This window comes from Hippoglossus hippoglossus, chromosome 14, assembly GCF_009819705.1.
Source record: "Hippoglossus hippoglossus isolate fHipHip1 chromosome 14, fHipHip1.pri, whole genome shotgun sequence".
In the NCBI taxonomy this organism is placed as follows: Eukaryota; Metazoa; Chordata; class Actinopteri; order Pleuronectiformes; family Pleuronectidae; genus Hippoglossus; species Hippoglossus hippoglossus.
The window spans coordinates 7,442,640-7,465,369 of NC_047164.1; the positions used below are offsets into that span (position 1 = coordinate 7,442,640).

Here is a 22,730-nt window from a genome sequence, read left to right on the forward strand (position 1 = left end):
GCGTATTCACTTGCAGCAGTCATTATTCTCCGTTGATTTAGCGCTGGCCCTAAGCAGTGACAGTTACTGTCAGCGTGCTGCCTCACGAAGACAATACAGGATGGTGTTTTGAAGTCATTCATCATTCTATTGCTGTGAATGACCAGCGAGACGACTGTGTTTATCTTACTGATATCTCCACGTATAACACGTTGGCTCTGTAGTTACAGTATCTTTAAAGGAGTTCAGTCTGATCAAAGTACTCCAATGACAGCTATAGTTAATGACTCTTTTTTTTTTATTGGCAGTTGTATGACATTGAATCTGATTAACTGTGAGGTAGGATGTGGACATTGCAGCCTCACATAAAGACCCTGCGTTGTATTTTCTTCTGCCCGGTTACCAGCTGTGAAACGGGCCACAGTAAATCAGTACAGCCTCTTTAAGACCCAGGCAATACAGATAAATCACAGCACGTCATCTTGCTAAACCAAGCAGCTTGAAGCCATGAAGCCCGATGACATTATTACATGTGAGCACTTTCTCCATAATGATGCGGAGCACAGCTGCAGACCTGCAGGTAGACATGCAGCGAACCCCCTCTGTCCTCTCTTGTATCTAAGAATCATGCACGAGTGTGTAGCTCTTGTCTTGTTCTGCATCTGTCCATTCTGCCTGTCTACACACTCAGTGGGAGAGCCTGCTCAGCCCAGCAGGGGGCAGTGTATACAGCTTGACAATAAAAGAAATGACATGAAAAGTGGCTACAGCTTCCTCACTACATCTTTGTCCCCTTGGGAGAATCACTGGTATGTGGGAGCAGCTGCAGGTATAGATGATATTATTCTGAAAAGTTTTAAAACAGCAGAATCATGCTATTATAGTATGTTTGGAACAAGGCATCCGGAATTTGCTTGTTCGCTGTATTATTTTTTTGTATTTGGTGACAGATTTTGTTTTTAAAGCATCAGATTCTGCTGTGTTTTGTATTTTAGCGAGGCAAAGTGGGGATCGGGGAAAGAACTGTCTCTTCTATTCAGATGGGAGCATTTTGCTGGGTAGCATACAGAGGCAGTGCTCAGCTTTTTTTCCTGATACTTACATTGGGAATAAAGCCTGGAGGAAGATGTTTGCTGAGCACTGCGTCCCAGTTGACGTCTGACATGTAGTCCAGATCCTGCAGCTCAGCTAGGCAGGAAATGCGCTTCTGGACATCTATGCAGAGCAACTGAGGGAGACACAGGGATTAGAATAAAACAATTGTCCATGGGTTTGAAAAGTTAGAGACAGAAGCCCACTGAGGCGGGAGCATGTGTTTTGCCCCCAAGGATGTGTCTGAGAATGAGGATACAGGGACAAAGGGGTTGGAGGTGGCCGATACTGAGCGGGGGGCACGACAGGGTGGAGGGGGAGAGAGATAAAGAGCGATAGAGGGAGGGGAAAAGAAAATGAGATACATGAAGCAAACGGTGATGAGGAGAAAAATCAGCAGGTTGTGAAGTGTGAAAGATGAACGACAATTATACCGAACATGAAATTCTCCTCTTACAGTCTCACTTTCTATACATCTCTCTCCTTCTGACACACACTCACACACACACACATGCGAGTGGAATACCAATGAGGTGCGCGGAGTCTGAGCACGAAGCAATGCAACAGTTTGACTGCAGTGGATCCCTGCCAAGACAAAACCCAAATGCTACAGCAGCTCTGCAAGTGGTTTAATTGGGATGTTGGAAGAATAGATTTCGGGTAATTATGGTTAAGACTGTTGCAATGACAGAAGGATGTACATAAACAAATTATTGTAATATAGCAATGGCATGAGTAGACATAATTTGAATGCTCTAGGTGTTTGCAGTTTGTAAGATCGTGTCGACTTTGTACTTTATGTTCAGAGCAACAGTTACACCATGAATCATCATTCTTCGACAACAACATCCCTTGTTTATGAAAACTTAATTATAATTCTGAAGCTGTACTGCTTGCTGCAGGGTTCTTATTAACAAATAAGACATCTGTAGACAAACAGCTGTGGCTGAGGGGTAGAGTGGTTGTCCTCCAACCAGAAGGTCAGCGGTTCAGTGTTCCCCGTCTGCATAGGTGTCCTTGGGCAAGATACTGAACCCCCAAATGGCCCCTCATTGGTTGTTGAACGCACTAATTGTAAGTCGCTTTGGATAAAAGCGAAAGATGAAACTTACGCCCTAATTAAAGACTCTCTAGATGCTACATTTGCCCAAATGAAGTGCTGCTGTCAGTTATGGGTAATCTTATTCCCATAGAAACACTAAGTATTCAATTTTGAAAAGTAAAATCCTAACTTTTGCACTTTGTTTGGCCAAAATAAAAAAAAAGCTTAACTTCATCAGACTGCTCCACCTGTGCCTGATGTCATGTTACATCTGAGTATTTCACTGGTTTGAGTTCTGTTTCATCACCTGAGGAAGGTTTGGAATACACAACAAATTTTAGAGCCTTATTGCTCATAAGTGCCAACTGTTTGATGGAGTTTCCATGGTGTCAGTGGTAAAACATCTAAAACATAACTCAAATGGCAGTAGAGTAGTTGTACAATTGGTTTCCAGGTTTTGATGCCAAAGGAAAAACTCATTTTCAGTTTCAGGCATAGCATTGTCTGAAAAAGTTACATAAACCTCCTTTTATATATTATATATATATATTCTGCATTATACATATGCCCCTAATTTACCTTTCTGAGAAGAGACTTCATCTCCAGAGACCAGCCTGCTGGGTAGCTGGGATGGACCTTGTGGAAGGTCTGAAGGATCTCATTAGCTGGTGTGCTGGATCTCATCACATATGGTCTCTGTGGGGAGGAAAAAGGAGTCAGTATGTTACAGTAAGCTTGTACCTGTAGCTACGCACTGCCTGGGGGACTTTCTTTGATGAAGTACATGTCTTAAAGTTTGTTCCTCTGCAGTTGGCCCTCTCTACTCACTGTCACACCTCCTCTTCTCAAGCTCACCATCTGTTCTTCACCTATTCCCTGTACTTATGGGGTCAAATGACAGAGGAAAAAGAAAATGGGCGATGAATCTCTCAGCGTGAGAGTGCTCTCTGTGGTCAGAAAGGGAAGCCTGAGAGTTCTTCACACCCTCACCGATCGTTACACTTGAGTCGGAGAAGCTGTAGGTGGACAGTTGTGTCCTTTGCTTTTTCTCTCCCAGATTGTTTACAAAAGAGCCAAGGTGTAAAAGGGCAAATATTCTGTTAACTGGTCCAGAATGAAGGGAAACAGAAGGGATGAAAGATAAAATCGGAGGAAACATGCGGCCTAGGTGATTGCCTTGTCATTCTTCACTTTTATTACGGTCTCTTTCAGATGCACAGTGGCAATTATAGTCCAATTCCACAGATGTGCCCCGTAGAGGGCACATACTGCACAAGCCAAAGTGTCAGATAACGCTGAAATATTCTTTTGGACTCAGATGTTCAAAGTCGGATGATTCAACACGGACAAATGGGCTCATGTTTTACAATATATTTGTATTTGTAAGTTTACGAGGTGTCTCAGTATTCCTCCTCTGGGGCTGCAGAAGTTTCTTCAAGTTTAGAAAAAAACACAACGAGCGGAGGAGGAGAAACTAAGTGACAGTGAATGATTATCAGCAGTTATGGAGATATGCTGGGATTTGTATGTGTAACCCGTGATCAGGCCCAGCAGGAGAGCATGCTCAGTAAGCGAGAGGAGATAAATGGTCTGAAAACAGGGTTGGACAATGAAAGAAATTCAGCCAAGGTCTTACAAGTACTGAGATGGCTGGTAAAAACTTTATGAATCTTTTTGACGCTCCGCTGGCCCACCAATGTGGAGGCCCGGCACGAATGCAGGCCAGGCCGACCCCTGTCTGAAAGTGAAGCAGGAAATGAAGTGAGAAGTGGTCGGAGCTTAAGAGAGAGAAATGATGAAGTGAAGGCTGAGAAAGGGGGTCAAAAGTTCCCTGGTGCCAAATCATTCAGCACATCCAACAGGCCGCTTTCTCAACGCCCTGAGAGTGATTTATGATTTGTAGACGGTGTTGAAATGTGGCAGTCAGAAAATAAATAAAATACAGAAGAAAAACCCTTAGGCGACAGAGGGGGAGATGTGGAAATGAATTGTCAGGGAGACGGTGATGGTGGTGTGCAGAGAGACCAGTGGAAAAGTCTGAGACAGGGATTATAGAGACACTTCCAAAAAAAGTGAAGCATGAGAAACGGGGAGTGAAACGGGGCTAAACTCTACAGTGTGTCACTCAAAAGTGATTTCTGGGTGTGAAGATGTGCTCAGCAACTCTCTCCTGGATGATTGAGGATTGAAGAGCACTTGAAAACCACAGGGCACAAGTGTGAGGGATAAGATAAGGCAATTTGAGGTATCGGTGTCGCTCCGAGGTCGGACAACAAAACGTACTCTAGAAGAGGTAAATGGGGGCTTTGTGAGGACTAAAGCTGTTTCAGGGGGAGTGAGCTGTAGTTCCAAGTGCCAGGAAGTGATTTCGACATCACTTTGTGACAGCTCCAGATCAGTTTCAGGTGTTGTGCGTCCTTGTCAACACAGCCAGAGGTTACTGTAGTTTGTGTTATCATCATGCTGAAACACGAGAGGACATTCTTCAGCTGCAGCCTGACTTGAATCCACAGTGATCAGGTCGCTGCAAGCTCCGAGGCTCGTCCTGATAGATCAAGGAGGTAAAAACATAATATCCTGTTTTTATTTCCATGACATCCGAATTAAACTCCTCCAGAAGGGACCAGCGAAGAATCAATTAAATCATATTTAGAAGATCAATTCCAATTATGTGGCTCTCAAAATAACTCAGAATCTATTTTTTTCCCTCTCCTGCGGCAATTCGTCTCACACCATGACTAAACATTTTAGCATCTTCCCTCAGTACGGCCAGGCAAAATGTAAAATTCAATTACAGCTCCACCCGCCTGTTGTTCTGTGGAGGCCGAGGAGCTGCTGTATATCTGCTTCCCTACTGACAGGACCTCTCCAGTACACTCTTGTACATGTCATATGTATTATTAACTTCAGTAAGAGTGCACCAGGCCACGCTGGAGTGAGAAGAGATGAGACTATAATCACTCTCTCTGTGTGTGTGTGTGTGTGTGTGTGTGTGTGTGTGTGTGTGTGTGTGTGTGTGTGTGTGTGTGTGTGTGTGTGTGTGTGTGTTACCTGTCCTCTTAGTAGTTCATAGGCTGTGATGCCCAGCGACCACCAGTCGACAGAGAAGGAATAGCCCGGGTGGGAACCCTCAAAGGTCTGAAAGAGCTCAGGAGCTGATGGACAGAAAAAAATTAAACAAAATAAAATGGAAGTATGGTCTGGAATAACCCTCGAAATTTTAATAGGAGGGTTTTAATAGGTTTTAAAAGGTTTTCATAGCATGACTTTTGCAGAGAAGCACAGTATTTGGCACTGAATTGTGATTTATTTAAAAACTAGAAGCTTAAGTTAAAGCCCTGCTTGAATTTTCTCACAATTTAATAGAATGTATGTAAAGATGGACAACAAGACGTTTTAGAATAAGTCATAAATCCCACCTCCTCCATGTTAATGGTTGGGACATGGACCAAACTAAAAAGGCAAAGTACAGGTTGAACAATTTTCTTCGAAGATGGTTTCTGTCATTTTTCGAGTTGTTATTACACTGACATATTTCTAATTGTTCATTTTACCATGAGTTATTTGATGCTCTAATAACAGAGCGAAAGGGTATGACTGACTTTTGATTGGTTGAGCAAGTGTATCGATGGGACCTTGGTACCAGGGCGCTTTCCCCTGATTGCAACTGTGCAGACTTTGCCTCTAAATACGTAAGTGGATTAGCTCCGTCCATCATTATATTCAGTCTTGAATTTTGCAGCTTATTTCAGTTTTGGTTCTGAGTTTGGAGAAGACTGACAGTAGACTTTACAAAGGAGGCTGAGCTCATAACCAGCCAGTTTTCACACTTGACACCTGAGGTTTTGTTAATAAATCCCATAATCAATTACTCTGATAACATTTGGAGCCTAAACTAATGTGCCCTGCGTTCACAAAAGAAGAGATAATTGAAACCTTATCTTCTAATTATGAGAATAAGATAAGGTATCCAGTTTTTTTGTGAATGCATTGAGATTGTATGGCATTGCAAAGCCTTTGTAATAAATAATTGAGTAAACAGGTTTTCTGGGAGGTTGAGCAATCAAAACCCTTTATTTGGTTAGTTACGTTATTTGTTTTCCTCTCTCCTGTGAATAATCTATCCCATGGAAAAGGCGGCTCAGCTTTAATCTTGTTCCAAATGGTCAAAATGAATTTCAATCACTCAGCCACAACATGCAACACACACACACACACACACACACACACACACACACACATTCTCCTCTCCTTCATGGTAGGTTTGCTTTGCCTTCTTGCAGGGGAGGGGAAAAAAAGTGCAGTTAATCTACTGAACCCTCTGAGAGAAGTTTTTCTTTTTCCCAGAGTAGCCATGAATTAGCCACGACACCAAAGACTATTCACCGTGAAATCTAGTCACATACGGTTGCAAGGGCAAGCACACACAAACCAGTTAGAGCGCACACACAGTCATACACACACACTCACATACACACACACACGCTAAAAACATTGCCGCATCATTCATATCTCCCTGAAATCCTGTTAGCTCCTGTCTGATCTGACCTGAATCCACATTGATCTGATAACTACTGTATGAGTCACGAGGAGGACAAGGGCAGATAAAACCTACTCTCAGGTTTCTGGCTAATGCATCAGAATAAAACAAATACACCTCTAGTATATTTACTAAATATACCTTCTTAAAATGTTGATATAATAAAGTAACTACCATGGAGATAATTCATTTAACAGAATTTCAGCACTAAGATTTTAACCTTCATTGTGTCCCTGACAACAAATAGTGCCTGTGTGGGTCAATAAGTGTATTTTTAGATGTGTCTTCTTTTGGGCAGAAGACATTACCGACCTGTGAAGGTGAACTTAACTGTGGGAGTGAATGTCTCATAATACTGAAGCAATTTTCTCAGATCTTAAAATAAAGAATGACTTCTCTTTGGTTGTTCTTTTCATCCAGCAGTCAACCCACTATAAATATTTATAAAAATAAACATGGCTGTATAGTTATGGACATATTTGTGAATGTATGTAGCGGGATTACTCAAAAACGGATTTCCACAAAACCTGGTGAAAGGATGAGAAGGGCCAAAATACAACAGATTCAATTTTAGCACAGATCTAGACGATCTAGGGAATTTTTTTTTTCTTTCACATTTCACTGACTGCAAATAATGCATTGATCTTGATCTGGTGTATTTTGGGGACTGATATTTATAAGTGTGTACAATTTGGTGCAGCTTGATTGATTATCAGGGGACCGTTGGAGCGTTGGCAGACGTTTGCATTTTACTGCGTGCCATTCTATTTTAATATTGTTTTTACAAGCCTCGCTTCGAATAGGTCAAACGTGTATTACTTACCCATGTATGGCTTGGTCCCAGCAATGGACGTTGCTTTTAGGTCCTCTTTGACGATAGCTGCAATGTTGAAGTCTGTGAGATGGACGTGGCCTATAGAAAATAAAAGATTGCATTACCTCAGAGTGACAGAGTTTTTCATACACACATTAAAACCCTGAGGTGGCCTGGAGCTCTAAACTCTGTTTATGGCGTCAGTACAAACTGTGTTTTTCCCCTTTTGTCTTTTTTTTGGAATAAAATGTAACCACAGCTCACAGAGAGAGCAGGTGCTGTATGCTGCTTACGTGAGCATTAGATATGCAAAAATTTGCCTCAAAGGGGTTTTAACCCTCTGAAGTAATCCCCTTTTCTTCATATACTCCAGTGATCCTCATGCACTTACTCTGAGATTATTGAAAAGTTTCAATTGTAAGTGAACGGAGGCTTCGTTGATGGAGGGAAAGTTGCATGTTGGTGTATTGTGACAGAGGTGGTGGAGCAAACTCAGTGGTTTTCAAAGTCAAACCATTGACCTGTGTCTCACCGTGCTGCAAGATGGCCCAGAGTCATTGCCATGCACACTGAGCACACGATAATGAGGTGTGTGTGTGTGTGTGTGTGTGTGTGTGTGTGTGTGTGTGTGTGTGTGTGTGTGTGTGTGTGTGTGTGTGTGTGTGTGTGTGTGTGTGTTACTGAGCAAGAGAGTAATACAGAGTAGAGGAGTTTTTGCCGCAGTGATTGTTTGCATGAATGAATATCCCCAGTAATCCCCCCCCCCCCCCCCATAAACACGTACAGTAAGACCACATACATAACAGCTTCATAGCCATACTGTACATTAAATTTAAATATATGTGTGTTGTATCACCCTAACACACAATCAGATAAGTGCATGTGAATTAAAGCAGGCGGGAGCTGGCCAGTTGAAGAGAGTTTATCTGTACTGAGACACTGGGCCTTAAAGATAAGCGCCTGAACAAAGACGTGCCTCTCCTTACTCTCTTCTCTCCGACTGTTATCCACAGCAGCCAGCGGGAAGAAACACATCCATTATCATAATGTTGTGCTGCTGGGCCAAAAAGAGTCTCTGGAAAAGAGCAGTTTTGAAAATTTAACCAGGGACCAGTTTAAAACTGTTCCGATGATCTATTGCTTGGTCAGTGCAGATGTTTTTGGTTCAGTCTGGTTTAGGGAGGAGAACAGCCTTAGAAGCTTTTAGAGTGAAGACTTTGCTTCATTATTATTATAAACTTATAATATTATGGGACCTATATTATGTGCACTGGCATAGCCTAAAGCAGGATATATTTTTTGACCCTGTGAGTGTGAGTGTGGTAACATCACATGCACAGATTTTAATCAAACTTTGTAGGAATATTACTTTCGAGAAAATCTCGGGATGATTAACTTTTGGAACTGATTAGTTAAAGGTTTAGGGTCAAAAACACAAATTATTTCCCAAGATATCTCTTTAACTTATAGACTTAGAAAGATGATTAAAAGCTTATATAGATTAGAAAATTAATCCCCATCATTAGAAATCACTTCTGTTCTGAAAAAGTCAGAAATTGACTTCATGCATAGTTAGAAACTGCATTTTTCGAAGTATCTCTGCATCCTATAGGCCTATAGATGCCTATATACATCCTGATGACTTAATTATGGCATTTTACAATACATAAAAGTTAGCAATACCTGATTGGGGAATACACAGTGCATGCATACTCCTTTGATGCTTTTCATTAGTGTATTTTCTAGTATTAACTATGTAGTATGGAGTATAAAACTGGACATCTCAGCATACAGTGTCCACAGTGTCCAGGCAACACTCGCTTAGTACAGTGAATGGGTGAAATGTGGTTTTCTGATTGGTTGGGTCTGTGAAAGTGATTAATTCATTATCACTATAATTATAATTTTTAAAAAGTGCATACATTTTCAAGTACCATGTCCTCCTATAGAGTAACTAGCAGGAGTCTGCCATGAAGGAACTTAATCAGCCTCTGTGATGTAATATGTGAAATTTGCAGTCAAGCTTGATAATTACTTTCCCTCTCGTTGTTTCATTTATTTAATTGCACTGAATCCAACTGAATTACCTGCGGTTGCAATGCTTTTAAATTCATTGTTTTTAAAGCCTAATTACAGTTCTTTGTTGTGGATATTAAGCTGCCATTACACTTGGTATGAGATGGCCACTGCACTCTGCTAATGTGTTTGCACTAAATGAAGAGAATACATTTACAAAATTTGAATTGGTGAACAGTAGTTTAGAAAAGTACTATTCACTTGAATTACAATACAATCTCTAGCTCTTAAACAACAGTTAGTGAGTGAGGTTAACCCTTGTGCAGCCAAACTGTCCTGGAACAAAGGTGCAGCAGGTTTTCCTGGTGGCTTAGTTATCTAACGTGTTTTACTGGGATTACCTGCACAACTGTTGATGTTTGATCCTTAGATTATGTCACACTGCTGCGTGTCTCTTCTATTTTTAATATCTCTGTGCAAACCACTACCTCGCACCATCCTCCCCACTGACGACAACTACATAACACCTGCACATTCACAGGTTTACAAATGATCCCAATGCATATTCCTGCTAGATACACGACATAACTCATGTATTTTATTAAAACTTTTATGCAATGGGTATTATAGAAGACGATCAAATATATATCATATTTGTTAAACTTAAGGGTTCACCAATACTGGAGAACAGATGATGTGCCTAAAGACTATTGTAGAGTTTGATTTAGATATCACAACACCACAATGAATACGACGCACTTGCGATCCCCAAAACATAATGATGAAACAATAAACATATAACTGTTTGAAACTATTCCCAATCATTCTAAGTAGTCAAATACATTAAAGAAAGAAAACTTAGCTGATTTATGTTAGTGTTCACACAGCTGGAATCATTTCTGCATCTCGCTGGCAGTTATAGAACCAATTCCAAAAAGTTTGGATGCGTAAGACGTGAATAAAAACAGAATGCAATCATTTAAAAATCCCCTTTGACCCATTTTCAATTCAATACAGTACAAGAACATGATATTTTATATTCAATTCAAACTTCCACATGTGGCATCATGATGCCCCACATTTCAGTAATGCACACTTAGCATCTAGTCTGGCACGCCCCCTAACAATGCCAGGTAAGAGAGGCCCACAATTCCCACAACCACTGGATGCGGTTGACCATTCACAGCAGAGTGGGCCAGCTGGCCAATCAGAGAAGACTTTGCTTTATTGGGAAGGAGCCATTAACTGTAACATACCACTGGTACTAAGTGTTTCAGGCAGAGGCTGAAAAGAGGAGCTGCAGCAATTGACAGTATGAGGAAAGTGATGCATTTTCTGAACATTAGAGCATGTGAACCTTTTCAAATCTAAATAATGAACCTGAATATGAGCATAATGTGTCTATTTAGAAGATGTGATTCAACACAATGATAAATATGCCCCTGACTCAACACTTTTGGAACATGCAACAGACATCAATTTTAGAATAAATATATATTTGCAAAAAACTTATGGGTCTAAAGGATTTCCAAATAAATGAACTCTGTGTTTATCTACATTTTATAGTCTCCCATCTAGAATCGGAGTTGTAGCCTAAAATACATCAGTTTTCTTCATTAGGTGACAAGAATTGAAAGTTGCATCTATCACTCTAATCACTCTTATTTGCTTTCAAGATTGCTTATTGACACAGACAGATGAGAACACTATGAGAACATGAAGATATGTATAACATGGCAGGCCATACAACCTAATGCAGCGTCATTATCATATTAACTTGCAGGGACTGAGAGTCTCAATGCAGTTTGTTAGGAAGGGGAACGAGCCATGATTTTCCCACAATATCCCTTTAATAAACTGTCTGCTTTTATAGGTAGGTATGTGTGCGTGCTCAGGCCAACCTAAACAACGCCCCTACTGGAGCATCTCTCAGCATCCCAGGGCTCAGCCATTAAAAAAAGAGACATCACACGTGCATGAGTAAATTGTTTTTCCTCATAAGAAACAGCTCCCAGAGGAACACAAGGCAATTCCAGGTTGCAAAATTGATGTGGTGTGCTGTAGCAAACAGCCCGCTAGCCCCCCTCGGATACCTCATGTTGTTTTAGACTTGGAAAGGAGATGTGTGGCTAGAAGGCATGAGGAGGAGAGGAGGGTTTATCGAGGTTGCACACAGAGAGAGGGAGAGAGAGAGAGCGAGAGAGAGAGAAACCACAGGTGAACGTGTGCTGACACGAAATCTTGTAATCAGGCTGAGGATGAACAAGCTGCCTCTCTCCTCCTCCTCCTCCCTCAATCTGTTTGTTCTGTTCTCTTTATCTCCCCCTTCATCTCCCCTCCTTTGACAAGTCTCTCTTTCCCAAAATGTCTGCTCATCACTTCCCTCCTTCTTGTCTTATTTTGTGGTGACAGCAGGGCTGCCATCCCACGTACCCCCTCAGCTCTCTTGAGCAGCTGCTTGGTGCCCTCTAAAGTCTCATGACTTTCGTGGGAGGCGTCTGTCTGTGTATGTGTGTGCAATATTTACCCAGAAATATAAGGTGGTATCAGGCTATTTTGTTATGACAACACTCTATAGACTGCATATAAAGATGGAGAACACATCTCCACTTCCTCCCAATGTGGAAAGATTATGCCAAAATACGGATACAGGCGCTGCCATCTTGCACTGGTGACATCATTTGGAACCAGATGTGCATATATGGTCTTGGACCTTCGATACACACTCTCGGGCCAATCACAAGTCAGTTTCAGTCATGATGAGTCACCCCGTCTTATAGCTTCAAATAACTCTTTAGCCAAACTTGCTAGATCATTGGAGATACATGTGTACGAGAACTGCCAGGAAATGACAGGAAGTCTAGGAAAAATAAAGACATTTTTTGGTCAATGTCCCATGACCTATACTGCTTCCAACCACCAGGGGTGTTTGTGCAGTGTACAATAGCTAGATCTTTCAAGTTGAACTTCTCAGTCGGCAGTAATGCGTCACTTCCATCACTTGAACCAGGTGTGAGACAATGATATGATTCCTAATGTAGTCACTCTGCATATATAACCCAACAGATTATTATACACATGAAGCCAATGTTTCATTTCATGTAAGAGCCTGTTTTTCTTTTATTAATGCTAACGATGTGATGGAAGTCCTGTCTCCAATAAACAGATCAAGCTGAAAGCTCCCATCCCGGATCTATAATAAAAGCGTTCCCACTTTGTTGTGGAGTGATTTGATGAGCCTTCAGAGAGCCCTGACCACAGCACCATCAAACGTACAATCCTTTGGGACTGGAATACAGACTGAAAGCCAGGAAACAGTGGTCAACCTCAATGTTGCTCTGGAGGATGTTTGGGGGGAAATCAGTGCTGCCTTTGGGAGAGGCCTTTCTAGAGGCGTGGAAGAGGCTGTAGCCGTGGTTTAGTCTTTTCGGTTTGGTGTAGCCACATGTGTGTATCTGAGTATATCGGTATGTTTCTCTAGGATGCATCATAACATGAAGTACTTTAACATTCTTCTTGATTACCATATTGATTAAGGAATTCACAGTTTCACCTTGATTTACAATCGTCGCCCTCCCTCTGACATAAACACAAACAGCTCTGCAGGCCTGTTTTCTCACCGGGTGTGTGGGTGTGTCGGCCCCTTGCCTATTTCTGAGAAGCTGAAACTGACACTAAAACCTCTGATGCTTCGATCAATCATTCAGAACAGGATTTCCTCTGGAGGAGGCTTGATAGTGTTCTGTCCTCCACACTCCTGCTATCACATCACTCCTTCTTATTCCATTTCATAATTCAGAGGAAAAAAACAAACAGCTAACACGAAGGAAATATCGGAAGGCTCTAACCCAAGATACACTGAGTCTGTGCCCTCCTTCCCTCTGCTGCTTTTAATAAAATGAATTAATATATTAGGTACTTTACATCTTTATGCTGCGCACTCATCTATGCAATGAGTGTGAAACCTGCCTCGGAGCATTGCAACTACTTTGATCTGTGCAGAAATGATCCCAGAGGCTGGAGGTTTGGTGAAATCCTGAGGCACAAGCCTTAAATTTGGGACGCTAAGTCAAGTTAGGTCACCATGTGAGTCAAGTCAAATGTTATATACATATGTTAAAACAATTACAAAATCCAAACCAGTCTTACCATGCTCGTCCAGTAGTATGTTGTCAGGTTTGATGTCTCTGGAAAAGGAAACACAAACAGTACAGTGGGATTAGTTAGTGTTTTCACTGTGCAGTCATGGTAACGAACAGTTTCGATTGGCATGTAATTGCTGTACAAATATTTGTCATATTCTTATTAACAGTATTGTTTGGAGAATAAGCTGAGGTGGGATTTGTATTTGTATTCGAGCCGTTACACATTACTGGCAGAATAATATATGTAAAGTATGATTATGAAAAGTTCGGTTTTCTTGATAACCATTTAACCAGAAACCACCTGAAACCTTCCTGAGTTTGTAAATGTAACAGCAAGTCTTGGAGTGTGTGTGTATATATGTAGAATTTGTGTGATATTTTTTATTGAATGATAATCACTGGCTTAAACTGCCAGAATTAGGACCAGCTTATTTAAAAGTAATGCCCAAATAGTCTTAAATTAAAATGATTTGGAAGTCACTAAAATAACAGCATTCAGCTTAGATATGTAGATTAGGGCACTTGTGTCGTTATCGCGTCAGGAAGCAGGCGATCATGACTATGAGTCATTTCAGTGAGTCAACACTACGTTCATGTGATAGATAGAATTGGTTTCCTGTCCATAAAATCTCTCAACCGAGTTGGAGGCCAACAGATGTGTTAACCACTTATGGCTGTAGAGGCCACTGTTGCTTAGCAACTCATGCATTGTGTTGCTTTAACCACCACACAGCTTCACTATGAGCTCTTCACTGTGACGTTACATCACTGCTTTTTAACATTTTTTACATTTCCATTTTCATTAAGACGATTTGAAGCAGCACCACAACGAGCTCTTGAAATACTTGATTTTGAAGACCTGGATTTGCAGTCCACTACGTTAAAGGAGGAGGTTGGAGATGATGAGGTTTAAAACTTAAGCACGACTTCACAAGCATTAGAGGCAGCTCACTAAAAACTAAAGTAAAATTTTGAGCATTTTGAACTACTGAAAAAACAACCTGCTTCATTGCTTTGGTACAGGAACTTGCTTAAACATCCCCACGAACATCATGCGTCATGCCCTAAAGTTTAGTTTACTTTACACAAGGAAATAAGTCTTGACGTCATGTTACAGTGAAGACTTCAGACCAGTCATAGGAATTATTTAACACGGCAGCAATCAAATAAGAGCAGTTCTGTCAGAGTGAGATGACGCCTCTGGTCTATGACTGTATTAGTCACCACAGTCTCATCACATCGTCACATATTTGCTTCCTTTAAAAAAGAAAGATCCTTGACTTTGGCTTGTTGTGAAGCCTTTAGCAATAATGACTGTAGTGCTCCTGCCTGACAATGAATCAAATAATTTAAACAGTGTGGGCGATTTCTTAGTCACTGACGATGACGTTTAAGTTTCTGTAGGTGGCACTCCGCTCCTTGTCTGCCCTCGCCCGCTCTTCTTCTTCGTCTATTCTAAGCAAAACCACTGTTTTCTGCTGCATGCCACAGTAATATTTATCCGGAAAAATCCTCACGTGTCAAAGCTTTTCAAGAGGTGAATAGAAAGTAGGTTGACTCATCATTGTGTTGAATCATTTCGCTTCACTGATGATTAATAAAACTTCACTTTGTAACTTTGGCATGGCATTGTGTTTGCAGCAGTGTGTATAACAGGTGTGTGATGACAATAAATTAATATACATATGTGAGGGGGGGGGTCACATCTGTGACAGCAGGTGAAGGTGTGGGAGTGCAGCGGAGACACATGAGAACAGAAACAGGTGTAAGATGAAGCTCTTCTCGATGCTTCTGCTCATTTCTCATCCTCTGTTGCGTTTTCTGTTTTTCTCCTGTTTTCTAAGCAGATCTTTTTTTCTCAAGCTATTTCTTTTTTTTGCGATGCCACATGAATCCAAATGGCGTCCAGAAGAAAACAGTTACTCCACATTGTGCTGGAGTCCGTACTTAGAAGAAAAATCTATACACTGAAAGATTTATTAGATCCGGTTTTAAGAGAAATTACTACAAATGTTTATAATTAAAGTAGGTAGGTAAATTCACAACTCAGGTTGCGGTGAATACTTTTATATGTTAATACAAAACTATTATTTTAATTTAACTATTTAGATTGACTATATAAAGAGGTGTTAATGAACCCAATTTGTTTCTATATATTTCCATGTATTATTTCATAGTTGTATATACATTGATTTAATATTCATATTTGTCTTTTAACATTTATTTAGCTTTTCTTTATTTCCACATTCAGCTTGTTGCGGTTGTTTTGTTGTCGTTTCCAAATCGCCAGCTCCTCTCATGAAAGCAATGCACTGTGGGTGGCCTGTTAAATATTCCGTACACACATTCCACAGTTTCTATGAAGAGAATGATGAATTTTAACAGCATATTCAAGAGGAGCACAAAGACGACGAATTCCCAAATTGTTACACGCTGATTAAAAAATGACACTCAACAATACCAAGGTCCCTGATGACGAGCGGTCACTTCAAAGAAGAGATCAGTGCCCAACACTGACGTCCCTCCTGGACATTTTTTCTTATTCAAAGCAATGAATATTTTTCCTCATTGTCACTGATCTTTATTTGTCCTTGACTCTGTTATCGCTCTTTCTTTCACACCATAACTCTGTCTGTGCCACGCAGACCATTCCTTTAATCATATTTAACTTTCTCCCTTTTTTTTTTTTAAACCCACGAACGCTGATGGACAATGTCAGATTCTGATAATTACCATCCTCTCCTCGGCTATGCGCACAGTACATGTTGTCACATTTGTGTAGCTGCAGACTGAAATTGAAACGGAGCAGGGGTACAGAGTGTTCTCAGCTTCTCCCTGGAACGTTCCCCCACAGCTTTAAAAATGCTTTGAACTCGGAGAGATGATATTCAATATTCAGCAGCCATTCTCAAACCTTCCATTTGTGCTTAATGATCAGAGGATATCCTGAGGTTGACATCGATGGTACTGAATGACGACATTTGAGAGGGTGCCTGTGGTTTGCACAATAGCCGGGAAGGTGAAGTCAAAATAGTATATATTCCTGAGGGGGGTCTCAACTTTGCGTTTCAGACAAGTTGATTGAGGGCGAGCTCTTGAATTTCAGATGACCAGTTGTTGGAGATTTTCATGCATCAGCTGCAGTAAGAACCTTGATTTCTTGGCCGAGAAGACTTTCATGTGTTTTGATGAATCACAACAGTTCCGAGGCTGCAGCTCTGTAACACTGTAGCTCCGGGTGACAGCGAGCGTCTCCTCTAATTAAGTCTCCCGCCCCGTAGGAACTCAGCGGTTTTTAGCACATCAAAGGCCACGCTGACCTGCGTGTTGTGTGCACCCGTGTGTTTCTATGCCACACACCCCCGGAGACGAGGACAACCTGTTGCATCGAGCTCGGCTGGTGGGTGCTTTGGCGGATCAAGTGGCGCAGGCTCAGGTGGGGGTAAGAAAGGTCGGTCATGTAAGGCTTAATTAGCTGACATTTGCCTCAAAGGCTGGCACGGAGGCGGAGAGCATGGGCACGTGTGGCCGCTTTAAGTGAGAACAAGGAAGCCTCTTTAAAGGCCATGCCGCCATTGTGAAGCCACGGGACAAGAAGGGGAGGAAAAGACAACTAAAGAGATGGAGCAAAGTGGCGAGCCCCATTAGGAGATGACGTGTGGTAAAAGCCAGGCTGTTGAGGTAGAGGTGATGATAATGACCATAACTGATTTGTTCTTCTGTGAGTGGAAATATAGGAGCAACTTAACCCTTTGTTTCAGCTCTGTACACAGTTTCACACACCCTCCACAGCTGTATCTGTTTGGAACACTAGTTAACTTTCACAAGGCTTCAATTTATAGTGGACGTGTGTGAATGCGAGGCGAAGTGTGTAGCATTACTTTATTTACTTTATCAATTTTGGTGCCAATGCCGTGACCAATAGGATATATGTAGGCATATAAACAAATTTATTTATCATCTTGATTATTCCTAAGATGTTATTATCGAACCCTTAAGATAATTGAAACTTGATATTTTACAATTTAACCGTAAACTTTATTATAAATAACTGAATAAGAAGAATAGCCAAATATATAAACCGTAAAAATATTTTACCTAAATATAAACAGAACTGCATATCTTTTTTGCATTGTTTATTCTATAAACTTTAAGTTTTCATATCCCTGCATATCAGTGACATTATAATAAACTGAAAACTAATAAATATAAATTTTCGAAAAACAGTTTGGCACCAATAATTCAAAAATGATAAGATTTATATAAAAGAAATCAAACAACCAAAGAGGTCAAAACTCCAGCAGCACCTGCAGTATATAAAACAACTTCATTGTTCGACTGACGTGTTTTAGCTTTCGTCCTTCATCAGGGTCAAACTTCGTCAATGGGCTCAACTCGAGGGGTTTTACACTAAAACAGCCAATATTTATTACGTCTCTTAGACTTATGAGGCCTATTCTAACAGTCATAATCAATACACAGCTTCTCAGTTGCATTCAGTTTAATGATTCGTGAACTAAATTCTGTTTTCCTTTCACAGAAGCTGACATAAAAGAATTACCCAGCAATTACAGCGAGTCTTTCTCAAGAAAATTGTGATAATGAAAAGTAGGTCAGTCTGCTCTGCAAAGACAATGTCTAGGGAAAGAGCGTTGTTAATATTCATGGGATCTTTTTTTTTTTTCTCCCGTAGCTCCGTATTGAATGAGAACTCAGTGTTGTCATCCAGCCATTGTTGTTTTAAAGCCACGTCATTGTAGCCACGGGCAGCGATAAGTTTGATTACAGTCGTTAGAAAACATTAGAAACCTCCTATAGTAAAAGAGACCGATTTGAGTTGTCACCTGCTCCTGTTTATTATGTATAACTGCAGTGCATCATCTATTAGTGCTGAGAACCAGATGGGGTCTCTTGCAGCGGCGGTCGCACCGGAGCTGTGTGAAGACGGGTCGGCTCGGCTAGGTGACAGCTCGACCATCTGCAAGCCACTTAGAGGTGACACGACAAAAAGCCCCACGAGACTGAGAGCGCACAAGTGTGTTAATGTTTGGCCAAACTTGTGTTACTGCAGCTTCTGACGACATAACCTGCAGCGTCCTGACAATAAACTATGAGGTTAGCAATTTGTAATCATCACTCATTCTTTTTGTCACTGCTGTAGGATATGAAATTGGAGCCATTAGGATTTTCTGGTTTTATATATTTTTTTTGTCCCTGAGGCATAAACAGCAAAACTACATTACAATGATCCAAAGCACTTTACATATGAATAGACACCTGTGTATGAATCACTCGGCAGGAAAAAGAGTGACAGAGAGAGACGGAGCGGCGAGGAGGGAAATATAAAGTAGGTGTATAAAATATACAAATACCAACTGAGAGAGAATACGTAAAAGGGATGAATAGGGAGAGATAGTTGGAGATGTACAGGTCAGACTGGGAAGGGAGTGAAAAAGATGAAGAGTTAGGTGAATGAACTGGGAGAGTGGGGGGGATAGTGACTATTTCAGAGAAAACTAAATGTGTTGGATAAATTGGGAAAATAAGTGAGGGTTCAAAGAAATGGCTTCGGCCAGAAAAGAAAAAGAAAGGAGGAGATACAGTGAGTAAAGGGTAAATGAAGAGGGGTAGGTACACAGAGCAAGTTGAGTAAAAGGGAAAAATCAAAGGGAAGAATGGTCGTAAGAAATGTGGCGCTCCTCTGAGTGAAGACGGAGGGTCGGGAGAACTGGGTGCAAGTTGATCCCCTCGGCTTTTCTCTCGGTTGACTGGCCCTACAAGCTATTAGCAGGATCTAATGGCCTCATTACACCTTTCTATCAGAGGCAGAGGGGTAACTGGGCACCCTACCTGCTCATATGATACCGCAACTGACACTGGAGCAGGCCGACCTATTGAGAACGGAGGCTTATACACACACACACACACACACACACACACACACACACACACACACTCAGAGGTCATGCAACCATACTGCCACACACTCAGATCATTCAAGGAAATTCACGTAAAGTATATACATGCTGACACACATAGGGAGCGGCCACCTATGAACACACACAGGTCTGTGAAGTAAGACACTTCTTTTTTCTGCTCTGATGATAGAACCCACAGTTGTTATCGATTCACACATTCAGAACATTTTACTTATAGTTGCATTGTTATGTGCTTATTGGTTCTGCAGTTAATTTGGGAGTTATAAACAAGTTCCTTGTGACAGTACAGTGGCAATCAACTTTTATTCGCATTATTAATTAATTTGCAATTTATTGTCTCAGTCATCCAAATGATTGTTTAGTTGTTTAGCTCTCTGTGAAAAATGCCCATAACAAAACTTGCGAGGTCTTCAATTTATTCTACTGACCTTCTGGCCAAACAATTGTTATATATTTGCAGGTAGAGACATTTAAAATTTGGCATTTTTGCTAAAAGACAATTTAAACGATTAACGAATCTCGACTGTGATTAATTCTCTGTGCTATGAATAATATTTTTGACATGTAGTGGCATTTAGTCTTGTCTGTTTCTTGTTCTCACCCATCTAATATCTTTTATCGGTTTTCCCCTTAAATTAAACTTGAAATTTCAAAGATGAAACTATTTCTGAGTATAGTCTACTGGATTTTTCAGGGCGTCAGTAGCCTCTCTTCTCTGTTCCAGAATATAAAAAAACTAAAGACCTGTTCGAGAAAAGCCCACAGCTCGGCAAGAACACACACTCCCAACAAGCAGCACACGCATAAATACACATGAGCACAATACAATACAGTTTAAGTGCATAGAAATGCATAGAGAAGCAGTATGAGAAGCCCTCAGCTCTGAGTACCCACGCCCACCAGCCACTGAGGAGCGAGTCAGACAGCCGCTGCCTTTGAACGTGAATTGAAAGCCCAACTACACCCACGGAGGCAAACAGCTCCAACCCAGCTAACTGCTGCGTCTCTCACTCAGCCTCACTTCTCTCTGCTAAAGACAAACCGCTCTGACAAGTGTGAGAAGGGCACAGGTGTGTGTGCCTGTCGCTGTGTTCGTGCACATGCATGTAGATTGTCTATCTGTGTGTGTGTGTGTGTCTGAGAGTAGCTCTCGAGCTGAGGGATGTTCATTCCTTATTCAGTGACACATTCTGAATGCGAATGGTTGACAAAGTCTGGCCTGACAAGTCCCCGGTCTAATTTGCAGCTGAGTTTTGGGAGTCGGAGAGTGCAAAGCTGAAAGCAGCCAGTCGGCACTAAAAATTCACCGCATCAGAAAGATTAAAAAATGTCAGCTCCTCTCCACCCTCTCCGTCTGGGCTCTTTAACTCCCTATCTCTGCCTTTATCTCCCTGACTGCTGTCTGCCTACGTCTCTCTCCTCCTTTCTGCGACAGGCAGGCATTTCGACTTAGATACACAAGCAGGTAATTAGTGATCATTTCTCGGAGCAGACTCGCTGGTAAACATTCCATCGTGTTCAGAGCGCAAACCTCCTCCAATGGGCTAATCTGCCACCGCGAGCTGGGTCGAGCCGTGGGAGATTTCCCACAGCGATAATGCTCAATTCCCAGATTCGTGGTGTAAAATCGGCACCAGCTGGCACCTTAATCTGCATTTATGAAATATGAGCGTATAATTTCTCCCACCCTTTCTCTCCTCCCTCACGGTTCCTCTTTTTTTCTTCCTCTTCTGCTGGACAATAAAACATTAACACACTCCATGAATAAAGAATACTTCACTTGAAGACATGACAAACGCTCTCCGTTTCGGGGAGCTGATAGAGAGGAAGAGTAATGACTTTGTCTGCCTCCACGCAATCTGCGGTGCTACGGAACGTCCCTTCGTTTTAAGAACCGAAGACCCACTGAGACTCCTCTTTCACCTTCAATTAACCAGAAAGGTGAATTAAGAGCGTATTCCCTTCGGCAGCCTGGGCTACAGGCCCCCTGGACGAGAAGGGGATGAAGGAGCAAATAAATTATTTGAAGCACACGTTCTCCGTGCCACTCCCACGGAGAACGAGTCAGACCCTGAACAACCTAAGACTGAGAAATGAGGGTGGAGGGAGAGAGGAGCATGGGAAAAAATAAAAGTACAGTCGGTAGAGAAAATAGCACAGGAGGGGAAAAGAGGTAGAGCGATGCTGAGGGAGATTATGATGGAAAGGTACTTTATACTGTGTGCGTGCGTGTGTGTGTGTGAGAGAGAGAGAGAGGGAGGCGGAAGAGATGAGAAAAGAGATCAGAGCCTGCGATAGAGAATCCTCCTCCTAGGCTGAAATAGGCTTACTCCATGCAACAGCTGGGTCTCAATACGCTTCGGCTCATTTGAAAAGGAATCTGAATGAAAAAAACACCCTGCATGATTTCCATGGCAACACCGAAACCAACAATGTGTTAATCTGTCTCGCAATTCTTTGCAAAAGTTCCCCATTTGGTTTACTTGAAGCTGAAAAACTTGTGCGACGAGCATATTGTCTTTTATTCGAATAGATTCAGTTTAGTATTGTAGCGAACTTTACTCAAATGAGAGGAAAGAGTATTTCTGTTGGGGACTATTTTCAGACGTGGATTAATACACATTTGGAACTGAAGGATGTTGTGAATTGGACAAATTAGTCAAAATACACTACAATGGTGATGTTGATTGTTCTGAAGATGTTCAGACATTTTCATGAAACTAGTAAAAGTGACACATCTAAAAACACAGCTTTTCTTCTTTGTTCAACAACAATCAACAACTGCTTATCTTTACTAAAATAAGGTAAATTAAATGAGAACACAACCATATATAATGTTCCTGAGGTATTTTATAAATGCTCTATTTTGTTTGGATTATGTCCAATCTCATCAACAATATTTTCATTATTGATGCCTTACTCTTAATGTATAAAATGTCTGAAGCATCACTATCTATCTCTGTCAGTTTGTTAAGAGCCAAACAATTAGTCCCTTAACCTCTTAAATGGGAAGTATAATCCCTAAATGAAACGCAGGCATATTGACTTGTTCAGAGTGCTGCATGGCTGACAATCTTTTCCATTACGAGGAGTCCAGGAGGCACTAAAATGCACCTGAGGATTGAACCAGTAATAAGTGGTGTTGATGTCAAAGAGCCTGTGG

General features: G+C 41.3%; 1 protein-coding gene across 4 annotated transcripts in view; it reads right to left on the minus strand.

Moving 5' to 3' along the window:
* stk32a (serine/threonine kinase 32A) overlaps positions 1–22,730 on the minus strand; it is a 58,917-nt gene that overhangs the window by 11,658 nt on the left and 24,529 nt on the right. For all 4 annotated transcript variants that reach the window (XM_034606567.1, XM_034606571.1, XM_034606568.1 and 1 more), the window contains 5 exons: positions 13,633–13,670; positions 7,477–7,566; positions 5,165–5,268; positions 2,693–2,809; positions 1,082–1,207 (listed from right to left, as the gene is read on the minus strand). In XM_034606567.1, the coding sequence (XP_034462458.1) occupies positions 1,082–1,207; positions 2,693–2,809; positions 5,165–5,268; positions 7,477–7,566; positions 13,633–13,670 (475 nt within the window). The remainder of the gene's footprint in view (positions 1–1,081; positions 1,208–2,692; positions 2,810–5,164; positions 5,269–7,476; positions 7,567–13,632; positions 13,671–22,730) is intronic.